The 27,241-nt window shown below is 41.2% G+C and overlaps 1 protein-coding gene across 3 annotated transcripts in view; it reads left to right on the forward strand.

Annotated features, from left to right (window-relative positions):
* Window positions 1-21,521: 21,521 nt before the first annotated feature.
* m1ap (meiosis 1 associated protein) overlaps window positions 21,522-27,241 on the forward strand; it is a 36,974-nt gene continuing 31,254 nt past the window's right edge. For 2 of the 3 annotated variants that reach the window (XM_076034096.1, XM_076034099.1), the window contains exons 1-3: window positions 21,522-21,708; window positions 23,492-23,755; window positions 23,863-24,063. In XM_076034096.1, the coding sequence (XP_075890211.1) occupies window positions 23,492-23,755; window positions 23,863-24,063 (465 nt within the window). In that variant the 5' untranslated portion in view covers window positions 21,522-21,708. Of the gene's footprint in view, window positions 22,200-23,491; window positions 23,756-23,862; window positions 24,064-27,241 lie in introns of all 3 variants that reach the window. The other variant, XM_076034097.1, reaches the window with a different exon arrangement.

Here is a 27,241-nt window from a genome sequence, read left to right on the forward strand (position 1 = left end):
CATTTATTGTTGGTGAGTTAGCATATGTGCTAATGCCTCATGCATGCAAAATCAACAATATGCTAAATCAGGTCACCCTTGGGTCAAATGGCATATTCTAAAGAAACATCTGTGCCAATTATGAAAATAATAAATGTCATATAATCTATGTAAATCTATGTCCAGGTCTCTGGTTGTTTTAAATAGTCCCATGCTGACGGGGGCGTCCTTCTAAAGGGAGACTATATAATGAAGATCTCCCAAATAACAAGTTTATGTGTGCACATGAATGTAATGGAGTGAGGGGTCTATATAATCTACAGGATTAAAGCCTGCGGATTAAGATTTGGATTAGATCTGACACCAAGTGAGGCCCCTCCTGCAGGACGACAGATTGTTTAGCGATGACATTTCTCAAGGCAGCAGCGGACGAGTTATGTCTGTATTTAGTTAAAGGAAAAGTGAGAAATGATGTTTGTCAAGTAGCCTGCACACTGCAGTAAAGGACATTGCCTCTTCCATTTTCAAGTTATGTGGTCTGGCATGCAAGCATACATCAAAATGGTACCAATGAATCTTTCACTGAGATATCAATGCTACCTTGAGCCTTCTGAAAAAACTCTCAATTGTTGGCAGCCACTCAGATGTTTCAGGGCTATATAAGGAGAAAATGTGAGGGCAGCGCATTGACAGAGTTTGAGTGTGACAAGAACGGAAAGAAGCAGCAACACCTTTGCTGCTTCAACGAGAGATCAGAATGTGACATCATTTCCTCCTTATAAGAAGAGCAAGGGGCAGCACTAGAACCTTTGTGACCCACACCAATAGGATGGCTTGCACTCTTTTCAGTCTCTGGTACTAAAGGAATTTATTTAATGCAATAGATGAAAAGTTGGTTCAGTTGCCTTCCAATTTCTTAAAAACATTACATCATTAAATTTCAATGACTTGTAAATTATTATATCCGGAGTGGAGGACTTTACAAGTTTATGTATAAAGAGCTTGTATATAATGAGTTGGAACTTTATCCTCAGCTATTATTTTTAATAAATAACCTTCCAGCATCAAAAATCTATTATTGTGGTCATAAAACCATAAAACCTATGTGACCTATTATGCGCGCATACACACACACGCGCACACACACACACACACACACACACACAGCCCGTCCATTTTAAAGTTTTGACCTTTAAATACATTGTCAGATTTTTTCACATCTTAGCTGACACACAACAAGACCTGAAATTGCCTCCTGGCTCTGGCTCACCACTGCCAAATCAATGCATCCTGACATTAAAAGGAAGGGAGGGGCTATAATAGTGTCCTTGTGCCTATTCTACTGTATGCAGAAACCACACAGCACAGACTGGGTCAGTTTTGATAAACCTCTTTATCTAACTTTCAAATGGTTGCATGCACAAGTAGCGTTGTCGCCCTGCCTGTCACCTCTGCTTTGTACAAACAATCCAATTTCTGGGAGACCAAGGATCCCTAACAGTCTCATTTCCACCAAACCAAGGCGATGAAACTGGATGCTGAAGTGCCTCTTCTTCAGCTTCCCTCTAGGACACGCGAGTGTGAGCGTAAAACACTGCGAGGCCGAACACTCATGTGACTGCACACAATGCAAAGTGCACACAGACAAATCAATACACATCAGGTCCAGCTTTTCCAGAGGTCCAGCGCAAATGAGCTTAAGTATCATGCAGCTGTATTGACGCAATCAGTCACATGGATTTTAGACATGAGGCTCCAGTCATAATAGCAGAATAGAAAAAAAGCTGCGTTGATGCCGTCACACTGAGGAGGTTTACGTTTGGCACTGAAATGTTGGCGCATGTGGCGTATTGGAAAATTGAATGAGCCTTCTGAATTGTCAATAAAGAGCGGCAGAGGCAACATCGTCAATATAAACAATAGGTCACTCTGCACTTGCACATTCAACTGCACTGCGGTACACAAACTGACAGGCTGAGTTGTTCCTGCAGAGTTTCTGGGCAAAATAAAACTGACCAAGCGTACTCAGAAGTAGTAGTTCACACCTGAGCTGTTTTGTCAAAACACTTTTCCTTCATCCTTACCTTTTTTCTGTATAGAAAGTCGTTTGCACCTGGACATTTGATAGCCTTATCGCCTTGAATAAGCAACAATAAAAGTCATCATCTTTGCTACTGCATTGCGTCCACAGCGTTGTCTTGATCCAATCTGAAAGTTTCTTTTTATTGTGAGAAAGGTGTCCTCAGGATTCTAAGATCATAAAGTACTGATAAATAATTGTAACCATGTCCACTTGTGGTACAATTGAACAAAAAACACTCATAATCACACTTTCAAAAATGAAAATAAACAAAGAGGGATAAAAGGTGAAGGCATTTTGCACGGTAGAGGACCAGATAAGAACAGGCTTGTTTTCTCTTGCAGCACAATCATCCTTTTCTTGCCAAAAGCTCAATCCGTGCCTGAAGCTGTCCTTTGAACGGTTGACCACATAAAGGTTAGGATCTGCTCCCGGGAGTCTACAGATTAGCTGTGGGTCCAGAGGACAAGAGGCCATTTGAACCACTTCATACCAGCCAGTTTTACACAATCTGTTCCTCTTTTACATATCCTAACCGTGGGGTCTATTTGAACCATGTTGCCAGTTTATTTTGAACATTTGCTATCACATTAAATCAAAATTCAGCAGTCGGACTGTGCGATTTATTGCCACATATGAGCAAAGAATCACAGACTATTATGGTTTGACCAATGACTGCAGCGACATTTGTTTTAGCAGTGTCACCTATGCAGTTACTGTAAACATCATTCACCTCACTAGATCCGTTTTCACTGATAGGTGAAATTACAATTTTTTTCGACATTTTTATACTTTATTCATTTTCAGAAATACTGCTATGTTAAAGACAGAAGTAAAGTTGGAACTTGAGTTAAGCTGTGTGCGAAATTTCCTGTTATCCCATAAAGTAGAAGAACCAGCGTTCTTCAACGTAGTGTTAAGCTGATTCATCAGGGACAGAAGACTGAAAAGTTCTGACTACAATGAAAATAAGCTGTGCAACGGTCGGTTCATAACCTCAGTGACTCAAACTGTTTTCCACATGACAAACACACAGACAGTAAATAAGATGAGCTCCTTGTTTCTGCAATCAGGAGAACTTCTCTTGATACAAAGAACGCAGTGTGCTCTATATTTGACTTGTCTTGACACAATCATTTTCTTTGTTGCTTACAGCTTTTGGCTGGCATCTTTTTAGCTGTGTCTTTCCCCCTCTACTCACTATATGTAACATTAAATAATGAACATGCCATTTTGAAGTGAATATTTCAATGTAGTTGCTCACGCACCGCATATCCCGAAAAAGTTTTGGGCTTCAGGGCAGTGTCACTTCCCATCATGCCTCTGTAACTCAACAATGTGATGCATCAGGATGCATCAGCCAATCAGAACAACCCAAGACAAAGAACACACGATGCCTCTTTTCTGAGTATTTTCTGGCCATTGTACTTTTTTTTAGAAAGATTAAAAGTTTATGACTACACAACATACAATAGAAAGATTTATCATCAACTGCCTTTCAGATCAGAAGTGTCCCGTCAACATTATTTTTATGTATTGCCGTCTACGTGAAAAAGGTTTTTTGGCCGCATGGAATTTATGGCTGCAGTACCTCGAGTGGCCACTGCGCCAGTATCCAGTTCTTTTACCTCCATGAATGTGTCCCATAATGCTTCACTAAAGGTAGTGTTCATGCATTGTGCTTTCGCTGATGCTGGTGGAAAAGGCGAAAGGAGCCAAGCTTTATTTTGTTTTATGTGGGAAGACGAAGAGTATTATAATTACTTGTCACAAGAATGCATCAATATACATATACATATACGTTTATATATATACATATATATATATATATATATATATATATATATACATATATATGTGTGTGTGTGTGTGTGTGTGTGTGTGTGTGTGTGTGTGTGTGTGCTGTTAATTTCTTTCACAGCACTATTGGTGTGTGTGTTGGGATTTTAAATGGCTTACTATGGGAAACAGAAGGATTGACCAAAGGAGACAGCACTGAAATCAAAGGAAGCAACAAGCCTGCAAGCATTATACTGAGGAATTAATCTGTTTACAAAGCATTACAACACCTAATTCTGTGAAGTGTGCACTGTGCTGTTTGGGCTCAAACTCTGTCCAAACAACATCATTATTGACTTCCAGGTATTACGACATTCCACACACAAAAGCACATTGCACCAAATGTCAACTGTCTAGACGGGAATAGAATTGCCAAAACACAGCGACACCCCAAAATCAGCCAAGAGAGAGACACTGATACCTTAAAGCCCCAGTGTCTCACAACAATGGGATCAAAACAGCATTAATACCCACGTTCCAAAACAACTCTCCAACCCTTTTCAAAATCCTAGATCCACCCCAAAAAACACTTCACAAATAATCAGCTTATGAGATAAGGCCCGAGCCTTTTTGTATTTTACGTTTTGTTCACTATTGAGGGCAACAATTCATCTCCCGCTGAAGAAAATTTGTGTGGTATTAATCATAGCTAAGCCTCAAGAGTTACAAGAAGATGGCAGATTTACAGAATCAGCCCCACTGTCTGCAACTAAAGTCACTCAGGTATTGCTACAAGAACGCTTTCTTTTGAATCAGGACAACCTTATACGATAACAACCTTCATTAATTCAAACGCTGATTAAAATTCATCAGAGCCCGTTACCTTTTGTCTGGACTGTGAAAAGGTATTGCATGAATCACCCTCACCTTTTCAGTTGTGTCTGCCGTTTGCACAGACTGGATCAATGCAGCCAAATTACCCGACAGCCAAGGCGTTCAATAACTGTTACTAATGCTAATTTAGATGTAAATGATACCAACAAAATAAACATGCACAGTCAAGGTTGAGCATAGACAAAAAGGCCTTTATTATGGAAGCTGAGCATTGTTTGGCCAATGGGGAAAGGACAATACAAGCGATGAAAATGAGATTGGTGCCACAAAGGAAAGAGGTTAACCCGACATGCTAAATGGAGCTTTTATGAAATCCAATGAATATATTTTACATATCCATCAGGTAAAGAGCCCATTTATCCGTCTAATGAGTTTGATAAACTGTCACTGCTGCACCATCCACACTAATCTTTTTAGCAGCAGCAGAACTGCCTTTCTTTTCAGTCTTATTTCGGAATTTTGGGAGCAGTTTGCAGCTGTTGCTTTCTGCTGTATTCACAGCTAAAAGGATTCTTATTGGTCGCCTAGAACTGCAAAATGAAGCCAAAATGCTTAAAAATGGATCTCAGCAAAGTCCTGGTCGTGATCATTATCATCAGCATGGTACTCAGAATTGAAATATGTATTATTCAGATGATTCGCATTGCTATTAAAAGGTCACCTATGAAATAAAAAAATAATAAAAAATCTTTCATCAAAGTACTTTTTGCCGTGAATATTATCAGTCTGTATGAGGTCACACAGAGCTGACACTAAATTCCTTTGGCTCAGCTGAAACTGAATTTGTCGACTTAGCTAACAACTGACTTTATCAATAACCAGTGGGATCAACCCAAGGTCACTATAAATCATTGTGACAGCACGCTGTGGGCAAGACTCAACCACTGGAAGTAGGTAGCAGCGCCCCCTATCAGCAACACGTGATCGCTGCATAAAATCCCTAATTTACTAAACAAATTGATTCTTGCCTATTCTTCATTTTTGAACTTTAACTATTTACTGTTAAACAGGCTACAGCACTATGTATTGCCTTTGTGGTGAAGAAAATAAATGTTGGTATAAATGTGCATCACATGATACCGTCAGGGCAACACAATGGCTTCGTTGCAAAGGTCAGCTCACAGCAATTCTTGCTGTGCAGTCCAAAGACATACACTTTGATTGGCGACTCTGAATTGGCAGTAGGTGTGAATGTGAGTGTGGCTGTTTGTTTGTCTCTGTATGTGGCCCAGTGACAAACTGGCAACGTGGTCAGGATATAACCCCGCCTTCAGCCCAAGACAGCCGGGATAGTCTCCAGGCACCCCTTGTGACCGAGTCTGTCACCTGACGTACTGAGAAATTCTGTCAAGTGCTGTAATACAAGTGTGCTTTAAGTGTGTCTCTGAGACAAGGGTTGAACAATTTAGGCAACATGGCAAAAATGTTTTGCTTGTCTTGGTTGTATGTGAGTCCGTCCACTGTCCCCGTTCTAAATCTACCCTGCACCACTTGCTCAAGCCCTTTTAACATTCTGTCTCAGATATGGATATTTTTGCTCCATCCCAAAGTCCTAAAGTATTTTGCATGCAGGACAAATTACATTGGAAAAAGGATGACGGGAAAATCTAGCTGCCTTAAACAATGACAAGGTATCTGTTTTAAAGGATGGAAGGCACCACGGGCAGAATTTTGAATTAAAGTAAGGTAAGCGAGTGTAATGGGCGGAAATAAAAGTTTAAATTGGATTCAGAGGGACTCAGCTGAATAATAATAAGATTTTTTTTTTTCTGAACTTAACTCTGGCCAATTTTCTTTTAAACTCAAATTTAATAACTTCATTGGGGCTTTGTTGACATTTTTTGTCATTTTTGGGAAACACTATAAACTTGCATAAATTTCCTTTAAAAAAAAATATATAAGCAAACAAGTGCACTGCCTCAAAATTGGGAGCTTGAAACTCTAGGCGACTCTATTTCCGCTATAAATGTCTTCTTAGAACTGACATGTCCAAAAGTTATATAGGTTGAGCTGTAACTACTTTGTGTTTGTACTTTTATGAAGATAATTCTGGTCCAACTGGCATCTCTGGGGATAACGTAAATGGATTAAGTGGTCTCACTCACACCACATTGCATGCAAAATAAGCTTATAGGTTTGGTTTGACAACAGTGGGTTGAATAAATCTGTCCTAAGGAGTGGGATGTCAACGTCTTTTTTGTGTGTTTGTGCAGCGATATGTCAGTGTGTAGGTGCGACTAAATCCTCCAGCCACCAGCAGTTCAGCACTCTTTGACCTCAAAACAGGGTTTAATCCACCAGGAGAAGCTCCCAGCGTCCCAGTGTACCGTGACACACGCGCTCACACACACACACACACACACACAACACACACACACACACAGCTGGTCATGACAAGCTCCCTGCAGAGTGGGAACAAAATCTCCTGATAGCAAAGAGGGAATTGCTTAAGAGGGTGTGCGTGGGTGAGTGTGTGTTTATTGTGTGAAAGTGCATTCCCGGCCTTTCCTTGCATGCTCGCTCACCTGTGTGCGTTTGATCGCATCACTTCTGCTCGCATGTGTCTGAAAGGGAGGACGGCCCGTAACAATGATATCACTTCAGCCTCGGTGAGTCGCTCCGCAGCCTCCCACAGAGCCTAAGAGTGGTGCGAGCGACGAGAGGATATCACGGGCGCTGAGAATGAAAAAGAAGAGTGTTTGCGCCCGCTGGGTGATGAGCATGTAAGGGGATGGGGGTGTGGGGGGGGGGGGGCGAAAGAGGGAGAAGAGAAAGATGACAAGAAAGAGGCGCCGCTGTTGGTGAGTGCGTGCTAAAACAAAGTCGGTGAGGATGGAGAAGGAGACGCTATCAAAGGATGGAGATCAGAGGAGACTTCCTGTGATCTTGTGTTCCCCCATGAGGACCCGTGTGCTTTTCTCTTTTTGCTAGTCTTTCCTTTATTTGTTTCTTTCAGATCGTCTTCTTAAGAAAAAATTGCGCACGCAATTTGGGTTCACACGGTTGCCGTGTCAGACAGTGGTTGTGTGCCCAAGTACAAAACTGGGAGTTCAAAGTTTTAGATTACTGTACTGGTCTGGAGGACACTAAACATCATTTGTGCCCCACTTTGATCACTCCTTAATTGTTGTTTTGCATAGCTTGTACACTGCCATACTTGTCACTACAAGTGATTAAGACCCTATACAAATCTTTTCCAAGAGCAAGATAAGGAACTTGTACGTAGTCTCTAATTAGTCACATGACTGAGTTTACCTCTTCATCTTTAAGGCTTAATCTGCAGAGATTGCTAATAGAGTCCACCAGACCTCATTTACCCAATCCAGGGAGAACCACCAATAGGAGTCGCCGCGCTTGTGTTTGTCTATTAGCATTACACTTGCCTTGTTTCTGCTGTCATGATTGTCACATGATGTGCAGTTCATAGTACAGACTTCTGACTGAGTGGGGGAAAAAAAAGCTTATGTGCCATAAATATGATGTGATATCTGAGATGTGATGAGATGATCTGATGATAATTAGGAACATAATGATGCTTCTGACAAATTTCTCAACACTCAGGTCTTTATAGTTCTGCGCCACCTGTGAAAAACAAGCTCGGAGCAAATTTCTAGAGGATTCCTGAAGTGCCCATTTAAAGTCGCTACTTTTGTGCAGCACCGTGATTGTAGAAGGGCCACAATCAGCAGCGGCAGCTGGAGCTCACTGCAGACGTGCTGAGTGAAAGTTTGGCTAACAATTCCTCCTGATGAGTAAGTCCAAAAGTTGCTCCGACACCCTTGACTGGTTGCCCTGTCTCCTACCGACAGACCCTCGCCCTCGCTTGTGCGCCGTGTTTTAGACATACTGTTAGGAGGCGTGATTGAAGTTGTAATAACAAGGCAATGAAGCGGCTCTGACAGTTGCCACAAGAATGTGTGAATATCAAGTCCCTGGTCATCCTGTCCTTCATTTTTCTTTTTTTTAACGTTCACTTCTCCTCTCATTAAAAGCCTAAGAAACTCCCCAGGAAGTGGAAAATTAATTTCTTTGAACACACCACACTCTGATTCTCATTTCCACTTTTATTTTTTTTTTTCCTCCCCCTTCACTTAACTCCCTTTTCTCTACCTTTTCTCTCCTTCCACCTTGCGGTTGCAGTCTTTCATGTACGGATCAGAGGAGCCTGCCACTTATCACAGGAGTCTAGAGAGGCTTTCCTATAAAAGCCAGCGTTACACGGCTGATTTAACAGGGCGCCATCACAAAGACCCTTCTGTGTCTTCCTCTCTTTGACATTGTTCGTCATGTTCCTGTCCGTTGTATTTCCTTCTCTTCCCACTCATTTTTCTAACACACTAGTGTCACCCAGCTGAGGACTTTCACTCTCTTTTACACACATGCATGCATATACACACACACGCACGCGGGCACACACACACTGGCCTGCCTCGGCTCTTGTTGCCTCACAATAGGATTAGTGGTGTGATTCCTCCACTCCTTTTAAGTGGGCAAAGAACCAATCCACTTACGATAGACTCCACTGAATACTGAAAAGAGTAAAGAGGAGGGGAGGAGGCAGGAGTAAGGTACAAAAAGAAGGAAATGGTGGAAGGAGGAGGACCGTAGGACAAGAGTAAAGTGGAGGAGAAATAAAAAATTTAAAAAAAAAGGAGAAATGGAAAATGGAGATGGGAGTTTGAAGGATTACTATTTTTTTTTTAATTAGTCAGCACTTTTGCAAATAAAGAAGTTACACCGCGGATTTCCAAAATGCCCTGAGGGTAGCAGGAAACGGCAAAGCAAGAGAAAGGAAATAAAAGAGAAGAGGTGGCAGATTTAAAGAGAGAGGTGAGGCAATCACTGCACAACATTGACTCGCACACACGCTGGCACCGAGCACAAGTGGACCTGTTGCCAGGGTGACAAAAAGCAGCCAGAGGCCCCGCCCTCCCCCCGCTGTGTTTCACACAGTGATGTCATCAGTTGCCGCCGGCTCTGGGTGGGCCTTTGGCCAATTGGACAAAAGCACCGGAGGGCGCAGCCAGTCCTCGTCGGCTTTTTTCCCCTTTTCTTTTTAATCGCTCTCCCCCTTTCTTTCTTTCATCAGGTGCCCTCTCAGCCACCCTGCCGTTTTCTGCCCCTGCTCCCTGTTTTGACTCGCTCAACTCAGCCAGCGGGTGGCTGCAGAAGTTTGACACTTGAGGTCTCTCACTGCTGATGAAGAATGAAGCTGATTAGAGCAGCCAGGAGAAGACTGTGCTGCAGGAGAGGCTGCAGAGATTTTTATTTCACCGGAACAGCGGGACATCATTAAAAACTTTGCGTCAACGCGACAATTCCCAGAGGATTTTTTTTTTTAAATATTTTAGTATGAAAATAAGTTTTAATTGTTTTACTTTGAATATGGTTAAATCACATGAGAAACGGTGAGGCTGTGAGTGCACAGCAAAGCAAAATGGAGACTTGAACACAGTTAAATGCAAAATATTTTGTGGCTTTTGGAACCAAAATGGAGGAACAAGAACACTGGGTTTTTTCAAGTGGAAATCTTATACAGTATCTTAATATCTCTCTATATATAATGCAACCATTGAGTCAACGCGACATGAAAAAATGCACAATTACAAACTCACACTTGGTATCTTCTTATTTATTGTCTAATTTGTCACAGCCCGCTGAATACACCATCTGAGCTGCGACAAATTAAAATTCAATCTGTGGTGTCATGTTGCAGAACAGACAATGTCAACTGACATCCAGCACATAAAAACGCTGAACAAAAAGCTCTTCCAAATGACTTCTGTAGGTGATGCAGTCATTTCAGTTGAGTGTCTGGCAGTCTGTCCAGTCTGCCAGCCACACTGGGAGGTCGTGGGTTCGATCCTGTAATAGCAACAGCAAAAAAAAACAAAAAAGTGCCCGCTGATTTCCGAGTGCAGCCGCTCTCTCAGGGGATGCAGTCGGAGATGCAGAGGACACATTTCACATCGTTCAGGATGTGACAGTCAGAGGGACATTAACTTTGACATTGACACGAGGCATGACTCAGACGGTTTTCTCATTCAACTTTTCAGCACGTTTGCCTTTCATAAGATGGTCAGACTCACCTTGGCTTAAAATAAGGAGAATGTAAAAGCATTTAGAAATCTGTTTTTGCTAAATAATATTTTTCATGTATTTATTTGTCCGTGCACTCAATCGAGAACAAAAGCCGATCATAATGGAAACATGAGTCATGGAAAGCTCATTAACTAAAGTGCTTCCTCCATTTTCTGTTGGCTGCAGAGGTTTGTCCCAGTCTGTCCTACTCTGATTCCTTTTTTTTAAATACTTGGTTTAACCTTGTTTTACCTTTTTTAAATATGTCTCTTTGAATCCATCCTTGCATGCCTTTATCTTGTGCCTCTGTGTAGCTTTTGTCAGAAGGAACAAGGCACTCCAGAGAGTTATTGCTACTTTGTTGTCCTAGAGCAGAATCCTGCAAGGGCACATCACAGCAGATAAGACCGTCCAATGCGCGCACGCCAGGGAGATGAATAGAGCAAACCGGGCGAGACTGATTGTTAATTATTGTGTTGGATGTCAGCGGTATGTGGAGAGAGAGAGAGAGAGAGAGAGAGAGAGAGAGAGAGAAAGAGAGAGAGAGAGGATGAGACAGCAGGAGGACCGGCGCCCCAGAGTATCACCAGTGCTCTTTAAGGCCCTGTACCTGATGTACAGGTTTTCAGAATATTCTAGTGCTGCAAGAGGATCTTTGGAAATCACTGAGGAAATCTCAGTGGTGGTAACACACACAGGCCACTTCCACTGTAGAAAATGTAATCTAAAAAAAACCTTATAGGTACAGATGCAAGTACAAGTAAATGTTTTGTTTTTTCTGTGGGGTAAATTCACTGTTAAATATATGCATGAATAACTTCATACATAGCTGTAGTTTTAAACATGTGGGTGTAAATTAACTTGTTGGATACAAAATAATGCTTTCAGTCTGTAAGTATGAATTTGAGGCAGCTATGCAACAGTTATGTATTGAAATTTGATTTCTATGACTGTAAGTTCTCAACTATTTACACAAATGTATGTTTGCAGGTATAATTCAAAAAGTGCTGAAATGACGCTTCTGACAGGGAAAAATAATCAAACCTTAATGTAGATGCTGCAAGATTACTCTAAGATATACTCCATATTACGCTAACAACATATAACCAAACTGCTTTACTAAACAGATCAATATGCACAAAGAATGGCAGTTAACTTGGAACTTGATTCCTAAAAAAAGAAATACATAAAGAGTTGCCTAAATATATATATTATTATAAAATGCTATGAGAGTAAAAAACTAGATTTTAAAAAAAGTAAATGTTAACGCACAGCTTTTACTGTACTTGTGATGCTGATTGAATCAAGCCTCAGTCAAGTATTTATTTGGCAAATCCAGTGAAACGTTGGAACCCATCTCTAAATTTTGTTTGTTAGTTTGTTGTCCTGTTGTGAAAGTGCTTATGGGTCAGGAACCCATAAGCACTTTCACACAAATTTGTGTTTGTTGTGCAATAAAGCCTGGAAATTAACCTAAGGTCTCATGACAAAAGAGGAATCATCAGGATCCTGAAATGACATTCAGAAAGACAACAGACAGACTTGTTGCAACTAACAAAATCTTTCATGTGATTCTTTTGCAGCATGTGCACCTTCATGTGCACCTCTGCAGCAACAACAAATTTTTTCCCCATTGCTTATCAGAAACAGGAAGCAGGTGTGACAAGAGAAGAAGACCCCCATTTGCACAACCTTTTTCCTGTTTTGAAGTGAACAAAGGTTGGTGTGGGTTGAGGGGGTGAGGGGTTCTCATTGCATGACTGTCTGATATCATAATTATAAAGGAAGTATATCTAAAAGCAACAGCCAGGTGAGAATGAAAGTGATGATGAAAAGGTGACAACACAGCTTGTTTTGCATTATTATTAATTATTATTTATTATTCATTCATTCATTCATTCATTTTCCAAAACCCGCTTAGTCCCGAGCTCAGGGTCACGGGGGTCTGCTGGAGCCTCTCCCAGCTGTCTTAGGGCGAAGGCAGGGGACACCCTGGACAAGTCGCCAGTTCATCGCAGGGCCACATAGAGACAAACAACCATTCACACTCACATGCACACCTACGGACAATTTAGAATGTTCAATTGACCTCACATGCATGTTTTTGGACTGTGGGAGGAGACCGGAGAACCCGGAGAGAACCCACGCAGACACAGGGAGAACATGCAAACTCCAGACAGAAAGGTCCCAGGCCCAGGGTCACGGAATCAAACCCACAACCTTCTTGCTGTGAGGCAGCAGCACTACCCGCTGCGCCACCGTGTCGCCCTTATTTATTATTATATCATTATTAATTATCCTTGAAAGTGATAGATTTACACAAATAGTTTGTTGAAAATGAATAACCGTTATGCAAGAGGTGTAGTTGACATGAGAAAACAGCTTGCTTACAGTTGAAAGTCTGCACATCAATGAAACTCAACAAATACTAACTTGTTTAGTACTATCTTGAGTAACCAATGAGTTGCACGAGTTGACTCATCCTGGCATTCTATAGATTCCGCTATTGTGTGGATGAAACGCAACTTTTCTTTTCAAATGAGTGGCCAAACAGGAAGCAAGATGGCCACATGTGTTGCACTTTTCTATTACGCTTCAATCTTCCAAGAAGAGTGACAACAGCCAGTGCATTAGCAGTGACACTTTAATGTGCAAAGTTAAAAATATGGAAGTGTCAGACAGAAACACTCACCCATGATGATCACGGGTTCTCGGGGAATTTCAAATTTCATGTTTACTGTTTACTGATCATCTGTCATGTGTTTTTCTTCTTTTTTGGATAACGAAATTGGACTTTCACATGACCACATAGAGGCTTATGCATACATAATTTCCACTTTGTCGTAATGAAGACAAAGTGTCCTATTACTTCTTCATTAATGACTGAAACAACTGCATGTCCAATCAACTCGTTCCATCCACCAGTCATTTGTGGTTTCCACGGCAACAGACGGATCAAACCTCTCAGCCGTTGATGAAAAGAGAAGAGTGTGCATGCACTTAAATGCTCCATTATGACAAACTTCCCACACTTCTAATCAAAAGCAACATGGGCATATTAATAAAATCAAAGAGCAACATGCGTAATACACTCCCCTCTGCTCTTCCATTGTAGCGTATTTCATCTCGACTCATTAGTGTGCTTTACTGAGCATTGCTCTCCATCCACTCAGAAGTCCATCCTCTGTCCTTTGCTTTCTCCACCTTTCAGGAGGTCTCTGCTAAAACACAGTTCCGGAAATAAACTCATTGTGATGCCACAAAGGGCACCTCATTGATACTTTTCCTATCATATTGACAACTCACTAAGCATCTCAGAGGGCAGAATATGGTGTTTTCTTGGGATCATTAAACGTGTGAGGCTGCTCCACTTAAGCACTCAATGAAAAATAAAGATCTGAATATGGACGAGATGTTCATGGGTAGTAACGTTTCCTATAAACACATGGGATTGAGTTGGCAAATAAAGTAGTATGTAGACTTTGAACCATTTGGATTGGGCTTCTGAATTATAAGGTTGACTGTCTTTTAGGGTGGGAAAAAAAAAAACTTTGTAATAAATAGAATGGATAGGCTACCCAAAAAATGGGAAGGACATTTTTTCTACAAAATATGGTTGCAAACACAGTGACATGTGCTGACTAAATCAGCAGTGTCTCTTATCTCTCCACACTCGCTCTCTATGTTTCAGCCTGAGCAGGATTATTAAAACTGGCCAATTCGCATCAGAAGCGAAGAGACTGAGGCATTGAGCTCTATCTATTTCGAGATGGCTAAGCGCCTAGCCTAGTTTTTCTTTGCGGATTGAACCTTTTTTTTTCAGCCCAAAGCAATTAGGCAAACTCACCAGCCCTGTCAGCGAAGACGCTGAATGCAGTCCTGCAGCAGGCAGATTTTCTACCTTCCTGTCTCCATTGAATGCATCCTTTTTCCTTCGTCTTTTTATGTCCCACTCCCTCTTTTGATAAAATGACAGAGAGAGTGATTAACCGCTGAAAGCCGCCTGTTGCCACCCGCCCCCACCCGCTTGCACTGACAAGCACACACACATACACATACACACTTATGCACAAGAAAACTCAAATTCATCATTCATGTTTCATGTGAGCGGGGCCCAATTTCCATGACAAGAGCTGGGAGGATTAGGGTGAAAAACTGTCATTCCAGTGCAATTGTGGGTGCACCTTGATTCAGAAGGACACTTAAGAGCCAAGGGAAGGAGCAGAGCCTGGGTTGGGAAGGAGAAATATGGGTCAGTTGGAATGCTCAGGGGAGAAATGAAGGAATGTTTTAATGATCATTTGGAAGATCAGTCCATATCTATTGTAAAGGTGTGGTGGTGTGTGTGGGTGTGGGGGGGGGGGCACCTGACACTATTATATCACCATTGGCTCTGAGAAATATGAGATGTAAGTACATGGAAACAAATCTTTAAAGAAAAAGTATTGGGCATGATGGAGCAGGGGAAAAACACAGTGACAAAGTGACTCTGCACGCTCATCAGTTTGACTTTGTCAGGCAAAAACAACTATGTCTCGTTTAAAGTGAACTCAATGCCTGCAGGCATTTCCACAGACTGCAGACGGAAAACACATTCTACTTTATTGTCACATCATCACTAAACACCCCAGGTTTAGGAACTCTCTTTAAGTTTGGCTTTTAAAAAGTGTTTTTGTTGCACCCTCCAAATGTTTGGAAGGTGACGTAGACAAGAAGCAGTCACAGAGGACGGAACAAACACCTGCCTGGGGGTGTTGCCACTAACATGTGAGAGGTATCAGTGATGGATCAGTGTCCTTGGTGAGAGTCACAAAGGGTTGATTGAAGTGTGTGTTTTGTAAAAAAAAGTGAAGCAAAGAGGTAAAGTGGGGATTTTCTCATGTCTGGGGTGTTCACTGACAGCCAGGATTAGACAACAGTTAAAGATAAAGAAATCTTGGTGCAGGCATCTGCTATGAGATAATACTGTTCAGTTATGAAGCTATACAACTAAAGCTGAGCTGAATGGAATTGATATGCTGCAGCAGTAAGTATAATTTAGTTGTGCGCCAAAAGCAACTATGGCAGGAGGAGCAGAGAATGTAAACTATTTTGCCTCAAAACATAAATTGTCCATGAAGAATTCTCACCAGCCAAAGTCATTTTAGGGAAGTCGCATAAAGCCGAAGGGAACCGGAGGCAGGTTAAAGAAACACCTTGACATTTCAAATGCTGTTTTTTTTTTGTGTTTTTTTTTTGGCTTCACCTAATCTTTCTGTGACAGAAGGATTGCCTCCCACAATTTTTATTTTCACTTTTCAAAGCCCTGCTGGGAAGCCAGGTCGCCTTGTGCATACGCGGCTTTTGCCGCGGCGCCTCGTCTCAGTCGTTCTTGAAGTTTAGCACAGGTAAAACCTTTTCGAACCTGCGCAGAAAGCATATTAGGGGGTCTTAATTTTATTGTTTCATATTCATGGGATTCTGACAGGTTCCCTTATCCAGATCCCAGGGCTTTAATGCTCAAGAGTAATTTCAAGGCTTCCGCACGCCTTACAAAATATAATAGACAAGGCGCTTGTCATGCGGCACAGTTTCCTCTCTGATGTTCAGTATTTGCACGGATGGTTGCAGCCCACCTGTAATTACCTGCTCCTGCCAAAGTTAGCAGCAGCCCCCGTTTGTCTTAAAACAGCTGCTGTTCAAACATGAATCTGCTTGTACATGAATTTCATCCATCTGCAAAGCTGAGCTATTTTTTCCCCTGTCTGGAACTCCTAAAATAGTAAGGTTGCCCTCCCATGAGTAAACCTGTGAAATGTTAAGTGACTTTTACCAGAGAATTTAGCGACACTTTGCCCCAGGAGTGAGAAAACCTACCAGGGGAATGTTGAATGAGATTTTCCAGTTGATTCCCAAAAGCATACATGAAACGTAATCAACGGGAAGGGATTCATGATCAAGGACAGACGACATGCACATACATCACACACACTCGCACTCACAGGCACGCACAGGGGCTCATCATTATCTGGCCACAAGGAAGACAGCGAACAGGAAACACAGAGGGAGCTTGGTGACATCGTTGGCATGATGTGCTCATCTCTAGCCTCAGCGCATGTCACTTTAGACAGACAACACACTGTGCTCGGAATGAACAGACAATGACAGGTTACGTTGTACTGACTGTACATACAATATGAACCGAGAGCAGCAAGAAGATACAAAAATCTAATAAATTCACCTCAATCTGCTTCCACGTCGAGCTTGAGTTCAAATTTTTACCTATTACTCACAGCGCAACACTTGTCTATTAATATGGGAGGCCTCTAAATCCTTGGAGTTGCTTTTTACATGTATCGGTGTGCTGTTAATGTAAATACATTGTAGAAGCTTGCAGGGACAAGTGGCCTCGAGGTCGTTAACGCGAGCACAGCAACAGTTGCATCACTATGCCATGATTGTTCCAGGTCTGAATGCGGGTTGTGAGGCAAAGAACAACAGACAGGTTTGTTTGAGAGTCACATGAGGCATCGGATGGGACCGGCTTGCGCTCTCTCTCTCTCTCTCTGTTTCTGTGCTTGACTGTCTATACTGTCCCTTGACAGTGGTGAGCAGGAAGTGCTTCCTCACATCCCTACAGGGGACGTATGGCGAGAGGACAAAGACAGCCAATGTCCGCCCTTGTTGGCATCTGTGTTGGGACTATTTCAGCACCAGCTGGAAAAGAAAATTCATATTTTTATACTATGACATGACGCCGAGTTCTTTCGCCTCGCAGTATATAAAATATAGCAGATGGCAGACAAGACTATAGTAAGAAGGTTTTCCAGATAGAAATGTGCTTTGCTGGGTGTTTTTTTGAACAGGAAAAGAAAATCTTACATGAATTGACGCCCCCACCAAATCAAATGCGATAATAGTGTTGTAAATGCTTTTGTTAATGCACTGGACACCCACATCACATCATATCCGATAGACGTCGTGAGCGATTATGTCAGAGGACAAAAGAAAACATAACATTTGCCTGAGATTTTACTGCACAGAAGGCTTAAAAGGCTCCAGATTGCCAGAGGATGGCCATAAAAAGGGTGTCATAACAAGCCACGAGGGTTTTGTGAAATAATTATTTTATGTGCTATACAGGAGCTGACCCCACTGAATTACGTCATCCAGCTCATCAAGTCCTGGAGATGTGTGCGTTCACACCGAGGTGAGTCATGAGGACTCTCAGGAGTTCTCGTTCCCTAGAGATCAACATTCCCGCTCACGTGGTGCATTAGCAACACTGACTTATTGATGAGGATACCATCACAAGATCATCAGGCGCCTCAGTTGTTGGGCAGAGAAGCTGCTTGGTCTCCTGTATTCTCACAAAGCTGTTGTAAACCCCACAGTAACAGGCTGGATGCTCAGTAGAAGCAGCAGCCGAACCAAAATGTTGCTGGAGATAAGCCTTTTTTTCTATGACAACAAGTTATAATGTGGGTTATTAATTACATTAAAATACAAGCTAATGACATCAACTTTTCAACTACAATTGCCCTCCTTCTAAAGGAGAGGTTTGTTCTGGCCAGCCAAATGTCTCCATCCATCATTTCATTAAAGTAAAATTAGATTACCTGTTGGTGAAAGAGACTTTTAGCAGTACTTTGATGCTTTTAGTCACATGCAACTGGGTTCTGTTTGTGCATCTGTTTTGTGAAATCAATGGTTATCAGAGAATCAGCTGATTGGTATCATGATGCCACATCCATCTTGCAAGATATGAACCCTAGCAAAGACACAGTTTGTACTTTATAGCACTGACTGGGATTGTTTTCTGATGCTGACGTTGTTTTTGTCAAGGAAGATACTCCATGTCACAGGAAAGAGAATTCCAATTAAGTCATAAATGGTCAGCACTCATCCTTTTATTGTGAAGCACAACCATTAATGCAATTGACCTTGTACTGTATGCATCCATCCTTCGCTTACCTCTTTTGTTCCACACTGCTGTAAATAATAAAATATACTAAACAGATTTGGGCTTTTTGCTATCATGCTCAGTGTCCTTGCTTCAAAAGAGGAAATGACAATTGAATTAAAAAAAAACATTGCTGGGTTGTGTGGTGTGGGTTTCACATTAAATCACTCATAAAACCACCACATCTTGTGAAAGTTACAATTTATTGGCATTTTTATAAAAGGAATTCAAATAAGACCTGGTACAGCAGTCAAGGAAGAAAGGCAGAGTTTAAAATGAATTAAAGGAGTTTCTCCTGAGGCCAAAAGCCTCTGGGTGATAAGCTGATTCATCTCTGGCACGTTTTCAACTTTGATTTTACATGTTTGATAAATTTTCAAAAATTCCAAAATCGCAGCATCACCCACCTCCTTCCCTTGCTCACTCGGCGGTTGATGTCTTTATGTTCTCAGTCACAGCAGTTGCTGTTGCATGACTGTTTTTCAGAGGCCTTCCGGCTCACTTGCCCTCAAGGTAACAAACTCTGAAGCTGCAATGTGATATTTCCATTGCACCGTCTCCCAAAAAAAAGCAGGTAAAGCAAGACCTTGTGAACTTCAGTCAGACTTCTCGTGTGAAAAGCACTGCGTGAGAAATTTGCACTGATACTGTAAACAAGTCACAGCCCTATCCTGTCACTAAAAAACACAGGAGAACGAACATGTACAAACATGCTTTTAGTTTTTACTCTAAATTCTTGCACACATGTAATGGTCACTGTAAAAAAAATATAATTGCTACTCATCGCCCAACAAATGCAACCTGTTTTTCTGGGAGTTGTTGTTATTTTGTAGAAATACATGTGTTGTTTTTTTTTTTCTTTAGCAAAACGGTACGTCAATGATTAAAAGAAAATTACTAAAAAAAAAACTAAAAAAAAACAATAACTCAAGTATACTCGCATCAAGAAAAATGATGATGAAAAATCTCAGAACATGGGACAAAGTAAGCTGAAAAGCAGCGTCACTTTTGAGCTCATTAAAACCGAAGTTAGACGACCAAGTCTGCTATCAGCTTCTATCTGACCCTGGGCCGCTGAAACTGCCAGGACGTACCAAGAGGGATTTTCTAATTTCATGCTTTTACCATCTTAAGGAATTAAAGTCAAATTTCTCAGTGCAGCAAGCAGCCTGACACAACCGACTTAATGTTCTCTCAAGCCAACCAGCACACGAACATGAGAGAGGCCAGAAGTGAGAGTCAAGGGGATAGAGGAGCCAAGCCTGACCGCAGAACGCAACTAGTGAGTGAAGTACTTGCAAAGAAAAAAAAAAATGGGCAGTTTGTCTCTATCTACCCATAAGTAAATAAAAAAAAGGCCCAAGAAGGATTAGCGCACTGTCGCAAAGCTCTTATTGACCTACAAGTGTGTATGCTTATCACAGCTAAATTAGAAGAAACTTGTGTATTTACATTAAACGTGTCAGTGCGTAAATGCTATTTAGCCCCAATCATATCAGTGCACCTAGTCCCTTCACACTGCCCTTCACACTTGGGACAGGCCAAGCAACTTAATATACTAATAGGCTAGAAAGAATGAAGAGTGTAAGGAAAGGAGGAAGGAACAAACAAACAGAGAAAATTAGGAATGCACAGACAAAAAATAAAGATTAATGAAAGAAATAAAATGTGAAAGAAATTCAATAGATTCATAAGATTCACCATGATCAAAGCTCACGTGTCCTCAAAAACCACATTTATCCAAAAAGTACTATTCTGAAAATCTTCTACCATCTCCTGAATGACAACATCAGTTCCCGATCATCTGGCAACACACACGCACACACACACACACACACACACACACACACACACACGCACACACACAAACACACACACACACACACACAGAGCAGGGCTTTCAAGTCAAGACCTCCAGTGGGCACTGAGTCATCTGCAAATAATTCTGTCAGGTACAGAGCTTTGGCACGAGTTCGCACATCTTATCTCTCATAAGCAGATGTTGCATGGAGCATGTTTTTCACGTTATTTCATGTCAATCTCATCCACCTGGATGCATTTACGTGTGTGCATGTGTCAATGCGCGCGCGCCTCTGTGTGTGTGTGTAAAAAGCAAGTGAGTCAGTAGTCAGAAGGGAAAGCAACGTGACTTTGCAGCAGTCAGCTCTCATTTTTTAGAAGCGTGCATCCACCAAAGCCTCTTACAGACACCACAGTACTTAAAACACACACACACACACACACACACACACACACACACACACACACACACACACACACACAACACACACACACACACACACACACACACACACACACAGGCATTGACACCATAATACCCAAAAATCATACATACTTTTTTGTAATCTTCTCTAAACCTCCCTCATGACTAAAAACACAGAGGAGCACATAACAAAATGCAGATATTGTGAAATAAAGTTTTCAAATGTGTAGGCGAATATGTTCTCTTTCATTTTACCATCAGCGATCATTTTAAAGGCATTTTCTCCTAAGACCTAAATGAGAATGGTCAACAAAATTGTCAAACTGAACAGAAAGTACAGGAATCAGTATGCACAATAGGTATAGTTTTCAAAACTTCCAATTAACTTTAACAGTGAATTCACTGTGACATAGCTGCTCTCTACAGATGCACTGCACCGTTAAAATGGATCTCTGGGGGGGAAAAAAAAAAAAGGATTCGCGTTGTAGTGATCCATCTTATTCTTAGACAATCTTTGTTGCTAAAGCGATTGAAGGAAAAGTGGTACAATGAACAGAAAGCTTGAAATATAAATAGGTTCAAGTATCGCCAATTTGTGTTATTTTGCTAGCTCGAAATCAAATTGTCTTTTGTATTTCGCTGTCAAGCGCAACTGCGTTTCATTACGACTAATTTCGCAGATATTTTAAGTAACGAGAGTCCAGAAAAGAGGAACACAAACAAACTAAGGTAATAATTAGCTAACAGTGTATTCCCAGTTCATGACGTTTGGTAAAATGGCGTAAACAATGCAAAATTGGCAACGTTCTGTTGACGTGAAGACCAAGCAGTGATATTGTAAGAGCATGGCTGGTAATAATACTGGCTTCAGAAATACGCCATGAATTTCAGCAAACAGTCTTTTTGTGTTTATATGTTTGTCAAACTGCGTTTCACCTTGAAGCCCTCTTAACTTGCATTCAACACGTTGCCATCTTTTAACGTTGGGAAATGTCGCCATTGTGTCGATAAAAATCTAAATGTGACGCGTTTTTGCGACCAAAATCAAAATGTCACTTTTGGGGGGTGTATGCAATATTCCAGTTGGACTGAAGTAAATGTTATTGATTAATATCGCCACGGGAGAGGGTGGCTCAAAGTTTTCAGGCTGATATAAAGTGTGAGATCTCTGCCACGAATTGGATGGATGCGGCTTAGCTATCAGACCGTGGAGAAGGAGGGTAAAGAGATGAAGAATTTAACACACTTTGACACAATATGCCCTTTATTATCAGTAAAACAAACGTTCTCCGCAGGGAAAAGAATGGAGGAGGGTTTCAGGACAGTGGATTTAAAGAGCTCAGATAATACAGCGTGCTAAGCTTCCAATCAGAAGGGATTAGTGCTGTCAATTGGCTTGCTGCTACGCTGATAGAAGTAAAGTTAGCGCCGGCTATTTTTCAAAGGGCACTTTGTTGGATACCTATCTTTGTGCTGAGTTGAAACGTGTGTTTTGCTCCGTATAGTATCACCCTTTTATTTCTTACATTTTTTTGTGTAGTTACACTTAATTATTTATTTTCCTGTGATGAACTTACATTATTGATCATATCTTGGTACTCATAGTATTCGTTGATAAATGTTTCAAACATTTAATATATTTGGGTTGCTGAGGAGGATGCGACTGCTTGTACTGATGGACACAAAGGGTATTAATGTTGCCGCTCAGGGAGTTTCTTCCGGTCACGGTGACACCACTCACAGATACGGAAATGAATGATTTCCACAGACAGGCTGTTGTAAGACTTTGAAAACTACCTAATTTAGCCAAATTATGTCTCACTAAAATAAACTCTCTACACATCGCACAGTGGTTGGTAAAGGATGAAAATGCTGTTGCGCCATAAGACATTAAGGTATTGGGTTCTCTTCCATTTTATTAATGTGATTATTTATCAACACTGTGATGATAACTGGATCGATTCATTTGCCAAAACATTGGCCCCCAGTTTTCATTTTCCTTGTTTGATGCAGCCTCCACCTGGCTTTGTCATTTAAATAGTTCAGAATCCTGCTGAAATGCATTGGCTGCACATCTTGATATTCATACAGTACTGCTACAGACTACACTTTTCTGTGCGTGCTCTCTTTTCACCATCGTCTCTGACATCGAGGTGCTGTTATGACCCATTTTCATTCAAGAAGCAGCAGATTTTCTGTGACATTCTTATCTTTCCATCATAACAGTGTGTCGCTTGTGAGTTAGTTGTTGTTCCACAGTATTGGCAATATTAGTTCAGATGGCCCAGGGTAATGAGTGACAAGTAATCAGCGCTTAATGATTTCACACTAAATTTATGTTTTCATGCATGCAAGCATTTGGCAACAAGTTTTTCTTTTCTTTTTTTACATTTCTAACTGTATTGAAGGGCCACTGTCAGTTTTTCTTTTTCATTCTTTTCATTTTAACACATTCCCCCTTTCTCTTATTTTTTTGGTCTTTGAATACTCACCTATTGTGTTTGCTTGGCAGATGTCCATGGAAAACAGAAAAAGGACAGGGGGATCCTCAAACTCTGGGAGCTTACCTCACTCATCCCTATCGTTTCTGCGGCAACCAGCCAGGGTCCTTATTATTGAGAAATTACTACCATACTGGTCGGAGACATCTAAGGTGATCTGCGATGCTCTGGATAATTTCCTGTCCCTGGCCTGCAGTCTGGATGGACCCACAAGAATCCCAATGCTTAGTTTGTTCACCATCAGCAGGCAGCAGGAGTGTCTTCTGCCTTTTGTGGTAAAATAAAAGATACAAATTGAAGATTTTAGAGTTTGGTTTCTAATTCTAATTCCGTTCCCATTTTCATTGTTTTTCTGTCCCTATGCTTCACGGTCCAACTCCAGCACCTTCGCGGCAACCTGGCCAGGCTGCGGTCTTGTGTGGAGGAGCTGAGGTCGATCTCCGGCGACGGCTGCTTCAGAGGGGCAGCCAGGGGAGGCGAGCTGTTGCAACAGGCTGTGCTGGACAGTCTGCAGCAATTTAAACAGCGCATGCGGCACAGCAGCAGCACCAAGCAGACCAGAAACAACAACATATTTTTGGAGGTGGGGAAATGATTTTTCTCTCAGAAATACAAGTGAAGTGTTTCTATTTTAAACCACATTGTTGAATGTGCCTTTTTTTTTTTTTTTAATTCCTACTCCACACCCTAAACTAACTTGAGAGAGTAACATGAATACTGTGTAACTTTAAACTGCTATGCATAACAAATCAGTAGGTTTTTGGTTGGGAGGAAGAAATCTCATTTCATTAGTCATACTCATCATTAGTGTACAAATGTTATTTTCTGCCAAACTGCTCCATAATTCTGGCAGAGAAAGTTACCTAGAAGTAAAGTATCGGGAAACCTATTTGATTAATGACTTGTTTACTCACCCGAAATAAGAGTTGATGAACACTACCGTCCAAAGGTTTGGGGTTGCTGGCTCATTTCTGCATTGAACTTTATTATGACCAGTTTCATGAAATAACTGCTTATCATTATGAGTGCATGAAAATTGGTCAAGCTGTGCTTAACAATTATATGAACATTTTAGTGTTTAATGAAAACCATTTCCAATGTTTAATTAAAAGTGATTGAGAGAATTTCATGTTTGCAACGTTCAGTGTGAAATAATAGGCTGTTTTAAAGAGCCTAAAATATGAACCACAAACTTTGTTTACTCTTTTATGGTTTAGCACACACAACTAAGTGTGATTATGATAGAAAGTTTAGTTTTCTGTAATGATTGCCACATTGTGCATACTTAGTTCATAGTCATTCTCGACATCATGCCACATCACATTCATTTAGACATTCAAGGCAACAACTCCCAACGCCATCCCATATGTGTTCAGTACATCCTTACTGATTTCTGTGCTCAGGTAATGTTCTTGGAGCATTCCAGTAGCTTATTTCATGAAGTTGGTTATTATGGAGATCAGTGCAGAAGTTCAGAGAGATAAAGCTGTTTGAGAAAAAGAAAAGCCCATTGGTTAATTCATGATCTTTGGTGAAGAAAATAGAGATTCTGAAGATGGAACCTAAGAAGTCACTCATTTAAAGCTTGTAGTCTACCTTAAAACTACATTACATTACCTGAAAAGACACCACAAATAGAATCTGTCTCATCCAGAGTTAGATTGAAGTATAACGTAAATAATGTATTAGAGCTTGTAAATGAGTATATACTCAGTATTTTGGTAATGAGTGAACTTGAATGGTTTCCGTCTCTCTGGATAAATGTGAAGGAACATTTTGCTCAGCTGCAGACTGAAGCGACCAGTTTAATATTCAAGCTTTGGACTAGATGCTAATGCAGCAAAGTGGCTCCACTTCTGTCTGGGAAAAAAAAAATCTTTTAAAATAGTGTATTTAGCAGCAGCAAAATAGTGAATAGAAAATCCAATTTGCATTCTTTAAAATTTTAAACAAACCTCTGTTCGCTGCTCCATTTTGGTGTCAGACAACTCTTTTACAGCCGACCAGACAGTCCACGTTGAACCCTCTGGTGTTCATTTTAAATGCAGGAAAGTGGCTATTTTCATCTACCGCTGATGAATAGACTCCCCAGAAATAGAGACCTCACCGTAGCTCTGATCTCCCTCTCCCCATCCGATATCAGATCTAAATGCAAAATAGTCAAACTACAGAAAGCATTTAAATCACTGTTGCATCCCTCAATCCTTGTCAAGCCCACTTTGAAGTAGGATTTAGGGTATTCATAACCCCAGGCCATATCTTAAGTACATATATAAAAATAGACTTTTATAAATGATTCATACTTGCATGAAGTACAGCTTTGTTTACTTTTCAAAGTGTTGTCCTCTCATGCAGTTTGTATACATGGCGATCAGTCAAACATTTTTGTCAAAAAGCTGCGGAATGTCATCTATTTATTCTCAAATTACCCAAAACTGAAGTGAGGTATAAGTGGGAAACTATAAAGCAATGGGAGCCTGGAAAAGAAGGTGTTAACTCCTCCCGCCTCCTCCAGCTAACCTTGGGTGGAGGCGGGGTTAAAACCTAGACAAGTCTGTGACTTCAGTCACACTCACGCCTATTTAAGCATTGCACAATAACCTAGTGTACATAGCTTTGGACTGTTGGGGGTGATTAGCCTGTCTGTAATGAATCCATGCAAGACAGAAGAAGAACTTAAAGTTGTACATGTTCTCCCAGACACAAGCAGAGAAAGACTCCTGGGAATCGATCCTGAATCAGCCACAACAACCACAACAGGACCATGCCACCCTGCAGTTATTATTTCACATCATTAAGAGATCTCCTCCTCTGATACAGCACATTTAATACAATCATCTGTCCAACTTTATCTCGTGTAATTTCCGGCCAGCTTCACAATTGTGTTAAGCGCATCAACGAGATGACAGCAAATGAGAGTTTTGTGGAGGAAATGGCGTCTTAGCTGACATTTCCCTTTTTACAGAATCCCATTTGTCCGGTTAAAATGCCAGGCATTAAGGGAGCCGCTTGGGCAATGACGCTGGTCACTGGTGTCCTTGTTAAATTTCAGCGTCATGTCCTCAGGGTGCAAGGACTCTGGGTTGTTGACGAGGATTTCTGAAAATTGTGAGGAGGCACTGGACAGATGATTACACTAAGAGGCACTGTTTCAGACAGCAAGCAGCACACAACTGCTGCTGTAAGGGCACACAGACATAACACGGACACAGTGTCCTGTTTGTGCTGCTGATTGAGTGACACAACGCAGATTTTCCTTCATATATCATCTCTGTGTATGTGGTTTACGCCGATCTACTGTATATCCTTCGGATAAGTGATATCAAGGCGGACAGCAGGAAGCACAGAGACAATAACGATCCTTATTGGATGTCACTCTGCTTGACATCATCTGCTGTACAAGTGTTGCTGACGTTGAATGCTACAGAAAACTTACTTCGTCTCTCTCGACATCATCAGATTGCAAGTTCTTATTGGAGAACATCTTTGGCAAAAATCTCCTTGTGAAGTCATCATCTTTATATCAAAAGTTTGAGCTGGAAGTCCATTTCACGCCACATTACAGCCAGTTTTGCCCTCTCGCATCACTGCGACGTGGGAGATAATGATAACTTGCCCTCTGGGAAAGTTCAAATTATAGATGTAATGCATGAGAGCGGTTCAAAAGATGTGACGTGTTGATATAACATATGGTATCCTGCTCTTTCATTCCAAGAGAACTTGCTTTGGTGGGACCAGGAAAGCCGCTACAGCTGATTTTT

The sequence above is a fragment of the Nelusetta ayraudi genome, unplaced genomic scaffold (genome assembly GCF_046127955.1).
Source record: "Nelusetta ayraudi isolate G7.1 ecotype Tasmania unplaced genomic scaffold, CSIRO-AGI_Nayr_v1 ptg000042l, whole genome shotgun sequence".
NCBI lineage: Eukaryota > Metazoa > Chordata > Actinopteri > Tetraodontiformes > Monacanthidae > Nelusetta > Nelusetta ayraudi.